This window comes from Boleophthalmus pectinirostris, unplaced genomic scaffold (genome assembly GCF_026225935.1).
Source record: "Boleophthalmus pectinirostris isolate CB_2022bp ecotype Guang Dong unplaced genomic scaffold, ASM2622593v1 HiC_scaffold_22, whole genome shotgun sequence".
Lineage (NCBI taxonomy): Eukaryota > Metazoa > Chordata > Actinopteri > Gobiiformes > Gobiidae > Boleophthalmus > Boleophthalmus pectinirostris.
This window is the reverse complement of record NW_026571190.1, coordinates 1062792-1068909: the sequence shown is the minus strand read 5'-3', so window position 1 is coordinate 1068909 and position 6118 is coordinate 1062792. Positions and strand designations below refer to the sequence as shown.

Below are 6118 nucleotides of genomic sequence, written 5' to 3'. Positions count from 1 at the left end.
TGCTACATGTGGGCTGTTAGTTGCATCACAAACTCCGCATGCCACGATTACACACCGCTTAAACGTACTTTATTTGTCTGATCTGAAGGATAGTGTTGGGGGAGTAACAGATTACATGTACCGGACTTATGTAATCAGAGTACAAATTATGAGTAACTGTATTCAGTTACAGTTACTGTTTCCATGTGTGGTAATTGCATTACAGTTACTTTGTTGAAATAAATGGATTACACGGTGCTATTTTCCTGTTTTCACATTTTGGGCTATTCCCCCTTTTTTTTTTTTATAATTCCACTCATTGCTGGACACTAAAACAGGTCTAAAACCAGGTCTAAACCAGGACTAAACCAGGACTGAACCAGGTCTAAACCAGGACTGAACCAGGTCTAAAACCAGGTCTAAACCAGGACTAAACCAGGACTGAACCAGTACTGAACCAGGACTAAACCAGGACTGAAACAGTACTGAACCAGGACTAAATCAGGACTAAAACCAGAACTACACCAGGACTAAACCAGGATTTAACAGGACTAAACATGCTGTGTGGACCGTGTCTCGTTGTCTTCTATCAATAATATTTTTTCATTTGGTTCAGCAAACTCTGGGCTCTTTATTTTATTTTATCAGACAAAACTTCTTATGTGAAGATTTCCTAGTCTTTGTTTCTCTACAGCAAATCAAGTAATCCAAAGTATTCAGATTACGTTACTCACTTTAAGTAATTTAATGCATTATGTTACAAACTACATTTTGGGATATGTAATCTGTAATCTGTAGGGAATACATTTTAAAAGTCACCTTCCAAACATTGCTGAAGGATGATACTTAAATATGACCTAGTTATTTGCAGCAGACCTAAACAGTAACAACATGTAAACTTTCCACAAATTCAAGTTCAAACAATGTGGGAATCCAACCATGCACCTTCTGGTTATGCTTCCTCCCACTGCTGCGGCTTGTGCCAACGCAATTTCCTTCCTGCTGCCACAAAGCGAAAGTTCAAAACAGCGCCATTTTCTGTGCAGTTTGCGCCTTCTTCACATCGGAGCTGAAGTGAGTCCTGTCTGTCTGTGCCTGTCTGTGTGTGTTGGGGTTCGTGTATGTGTGTGTGGGTGTGTGTGTTGGGGTGTGTTTGTGTGTGTGTCGGCAGGTAGGCCAGTGCGCTAAGGTGCCACCACGGTGCGTCCGAGTGCCAGAGACGCATCTAACTTCGAGATGAATGAGAGAATGAGCAGGGTCCTCTCTGCACGGCGTTTAAAAGTCCAATATTACGCAAAACTGACTCTTGTGAGCTTTAAGTCATATTATAATGTTGTTACGTAGTCAAAAGCATATCTGGAGTTGTGTCTTGTTTCATTCACATGTTTGTGTAATCGTTTATTATTGCTCTGTCTACATCTCCAAAGCTCAAAATGCTCTGCTCCACCTTGTTTTCTAGTTAAGTTTTACCTTTAGTTCAGTAGAAATGGACAATTCCAGGGCTGAATCCATTCAAATGATTTTAGTGAAGGTGTATGTAGTTTAGAAACACAGTGGAGCACTTCCTGTATTACCACATGACAACATGACATCACAAGGTGGAACAAAGTGTTTTCTGTTTTAGAGAAGAACTGAGCCTAAATATGCAGAGTTTGTGTGTTAAACATGTGTGAATGAAACAAAACAAAACACAGCTCCAGGTGTGTTTGTGATGAGGAAACTACATTAGAACAGATCAGAAAATAGTGTCATATGGACAGTTTAATGTAAAACGCTGCATTCCCACAGTCCAAAACGTCTTTTATCTTCCAGTGGTGTAGGTTGTTCATAATCTTCCCAGCTCACATGATCACAAAGACAAACACGTCATTGGCTTTCACTCATTTTTATTTATTCATTTTTTTTTTTATTTATTTGAAATAGGGACAAAACACATTACTGAACATATACATGGTATGTAAATATGTTATCAGATTGTAGCACAAGGCTAATTTCCATCTGCTGTCCCTGGACAGGTTGATGTGATCATAAAGCAAATACACACAGTAAAAAAAAATACACCCAGACAGACAATACAATAATACAACTAGACAGACATAAAGAGCTGGTCAGTCACAAGAGCACAGACACAGGTCAACTAAAGGATGTTGGATTATTTGATCAAAATTGCACACTGCCCTGTTTAGTTAAGGTGCCAGTGTATAAGTATTGAACACAGCCTATTGCTAAAATTATTATAGTACTTTGCACAACCCTAAAAAAAGAAGAAAAAAAAAGTGCAAGGTGAGATTGCTAAAAACCCGGCTTATAAAGTGCTATTCTACAATATATTGCATGTGTCCTCAAAGGTAAAATTCTTTAGTATATTGCATATTGCCTGTAAGTAAAGTATTAAAATACTTAATAAATAGTATATTGCACATTGCCCATTGCACATTGTAAACTATAGTAAATGATCACACACCTGTGTTGACCTGAGCCACGTCTTTAAATGACCTTTAAAAGTAGTGAAGCTGGGGGAGTCTCTAACTGTGGGTGGTCGACTGTTCCACACAACACTGCTCTTATATGAAAACACATTTTGACTGAAAGAGGTTTTTCTATCAGGCACCTCACAGTCACCTCTGGCTGTGGCCCTGGAAGAGCGAGATGTAACAGCTGACCTGTACCTAATGTAGTTCTTCTCTCAAACTACTACTGCGTGACATCACAAGGTGAAACAGAGCCTATTGAGCTTTGGAGATGATTATTCAAACATGTGTGAATGAAACAAAACATAACTCCAGGTCTGTTTTTGAGGAGGTGACAACATTGTAACATGGCTTCAAGTTTAAAGACTCAAAACTAACCCCCTCCACTTTGTCCCTGTGGTCAGAGGGAGTAGCCATGTCGGGGGCGCAGGTACTCCTGGAGGCTCTGGAAGATCTAGAGGAGGATGACTTCCAGACATTGAAGTGGTACCTGTCTCAGAAGCTGGTGGACAGCCGCAAGCCCATCGCACGCAGCCACCTGGAGAAGGCCACACGCACCCAGACCGCAAGCCGGGTACTCTCCACCTATGGCCCGGACACTGCTGTGGAGGTGTGTGTGGACGTGCTGACCAGGATGAACAAGAACAAGTGTGCTCGAGAGCTGCAGCAGGCGTATGCAGGTAGAACTCACAGCAGAGAGCACACCACAAGAGCACCCTAGACCACAGTATGTACAGGTACTCCTCACAGCAGAGAGCACCCCACAAGAGCACCCTAGACCACAGTATGTACAGGTACAACTCACAGCACAAGAGCACTCCAGACCACAATGTAACTAGAAATTTTATCTCTTCACTGGCTGTCTTGCCAAGCATCTGACTGCCCAGATTCATTTCAATCAGCTTTCTCTTTTTCTTAAGTGCTAAAAACATGCCTCACTGTGCCCTCTGACCTCCTCCAGCCTCACACCAGCACCTTCTCTCAGGTCAGCTGAGCAGCTCCTCTTGAGTGACAGTGCTCTACAGCCTCTACTGGTCTATGACACCTGTACTGGTCTGTTTCACCTGTACTGGTCTGTTTCACCTGCAGTCACTGTGGCCAATGTTCAAAAACTAATTGTCTTTAGTTTTGCAGAAGTGAAGCCACAGTGTGGCCAGTGCTTTTGTACCAGAGTACTTCACTAGAAGCAGAGTACTTTACTAGAAGCAGAGGACTTTACTAGAAGCAGAATTCTTCACTAGAAGCAGAGTACCTCATAGGTTCAGAATGTTATGACATGACATAAAGAGAGGCTCCTCTGTGTCTGTGCCATGGTTTTGATTATGAGACTAACATGTGTGTTTGACTCTGTAGCTCGACCTGACGCTGCAGTGGGACCTGCTCCTGGTGCTCCGACTGGTCCTGGTGCTCCCGCTGCTCCTGGTGCTCTGGCTGCTCCTGGTGCTCCGGCTGCTCCTGGTGCTCCGGCTGCTCCTGGTGCTCAGGTGTCTCTAACCGCTCAGGATGGCAGTGTGATCATGGCCCCAACAATTATTGGAGGAAGCGCGGGAACATGGACTTTTACCCTCAACAAATAAATTATTTATACCATAAACTGCATGTCCTGTCATCTGTGTTAACGAGCAGTCTTCTGTATCATTATTTTATAATTCTACAAGAGTAAAGAATATACATTGAACCAGAAGGCAAATGCTTTATAAAACCTGGGCTGAATTAAAAAAAAATATAAATGATTTGGTGGTTTTCTTGGAGGAGGTATGATGGAGATATGTTGTTTTAAATCAATAGAAACAGGTTTAATTTTCATAAATCTGAAACTCCTGGATAATTCTTAACCTTTTATCACAACCTGGACTATATTAGGGTCAGTCTGTATGAAATCTGTCATTTTCAAGGAATCTTCCTTATGAGCCATCTCAGATTTGACTGAAATTTCTAAAATCACCAAATGAAAGAATCTCAAATTCCTTGAGTTGTTCCTGAGTTATGGCCTGTTGAAATTTGGTCACTTTTTGGGACACCTTAATTTATAAAAATGTTTGAAAGACCATAACTTCATAGAAAATAGAGCTAGGAAGATGAAAATGTGTATTATTGTAGATTCTTGGTCAAGTATTTGGTATTCAATTTTTGGTTGCTCAATTTTTTTGTCAATTTTTATTTTTATTTATTTATTTATTTGATTGGGACAGAGCATGTTAATGAACAAACATGACAACATGAATGTAAACACACCGGATTGTAGCCTAAGGCTAATTTCCATCCGTTGTCCCAAGGGCTGGGGTCACAGGGGGCCAGACACTAAAATATTGCACACTCCACTCATTATATAGTTCCATTCATTGCACAGTTCCCATTCATTGCACAGTTCCCATTATTGCACAGTTCCCATTATTGCACAGTTCCCATACATTGCACAGTTCCCATTCATTGCACATAGAAAAACAATTAAAATCACAGAGCAGTTATACATGTGTACATGTTTGATTTGACCATAACCAAGTTTTTGTTTGAGCTTTAAAAGAGCTGTATGTGGGGCTTTCTTTCAGGGTCAGTGGAAGACTGTTCCACAGATTTCCACCTTGTACAGATAAAACATTCTGACCAAAGGTGGTCCGTCTCTGGGGTATGACCAAGTCACCCCTGGTGGTGGCTCGTGTGGTTCTTATTGAAATGTCTTTACATTTAATGTAATTATTTAATGGTGGTGCCAGGGAGTGTAGAACCTTATAAATTAGACAAGTCCTTTTGAGTTTGACCATGTTGCTAAAATCTAGAAGCCTGTGCTTTTTCAGTATGTGACAGTGGTGGTGGGAAATGGGTTTTCTGTCAAGTATTTTTAGACCTCTTTTATAGAGGTTTTCAATGGTTTTAAGTGTTGTGGGGCAGGCAAGAGACCAAGTAGTTAAGCAGTAATCGATGTGAGAGATAATCATTGAATAGAAATAAGTTTTTGCAGCATTCATGTTTAAGTTATTCCTGATATGACGGAAGTTCTGAATGTTAAACTGGATAACCTGGGATACTTTTTTATCATGACTTTTGAAGGATAGTGTTGAATCTAGAATTACTACGAGGTATTTAAATTCTGAGACCAGATCAAGTTCAACTCCATTAAGAAAAACGTTTGATTGCTTCAAATCGGTGTGACGTTTTGAGAAGTACATGCAGACAGTTTTTTTGGTGTTTAGCAGAAGGCACGAATCCTTGAGCCAGCTATGCACAGACGATAAGGAAACTGTGAGGTCCTCAGCAACTTGCTGAAAACTTCTGGCTTGAGTATAGATGACTGCATCATCCGCATACATCTGTGAAAATGTATTTGGACAAGCATTTGGCAGATTATTATTATTTTGAGGTCCAAGATCCACTGACTCCAAGCAGATATTTACAAACTAACTGCTGAACCTGAATATTTGAGAGAATGACCATTTCTGACACAAATCTCACACTTTTCTGAGCTTTCATGTGGATGGTGTAGAGTCCCAAATCTGGTCACAGACCAAATGTGATCTTTTTGGCCCCTTCTTTGGAGCCTCGGTTCCCCCTGTGGCACAGTTAGATGTTGATCAAATTTTTACCAGAGAAACTTTGGCATATTCTGATTAGTTTAAAGAACCCCCCCAACAGATTCAGAATCTATGACCAACAATCTACAATAATACACA

General features: G+C 40.7%; 1 protein-coding gene across 1 annotated transcript; it reads left to right on the top strand.

Moving 5' to 3' along the window:
* Positions 1-968: 968 nt before the first annotated feature.
* LOC110157784 (testis-specific gene A8 protein-like) lies at positions 969-4044 on the top strand. Its single transcript, XM_020922166.2, has 3 exons — positions 969-1053; positions 2855-3130; positions 3804-4044. Exons 2-3 carry the CDS (start codon positions 2866-2868, stop codon positions 4025-4027), a joined length of 489 nt encoding a protein of 162 aa, XP_020777825.1. The 5' UTR covers positions 969-1053; positions 2855-2865; the 3' UTR covers positions 4028-4044.
* The last annotated feature ends 2074 nt before the right edge of the window (positions 4045-6118 follow it).

Bases quoted from the DNA above. Each gene is read 5' to 3' on its own strand.
- LOC110157784 (XM_020922166.2), top strand. From the start codon at position 2,866: ATGTCGGGGGCGCAGGTACTCCTGGAGGCTCTGGAAGATCTAGAGGAG. The intron at 3,131-3,803 runs GTAGAACTCACA...TTGACTCTGTAG, and splicing joins GCTGCAGCAGGCGTATGCAG to CTCGACCTGACGCTGCAGTG.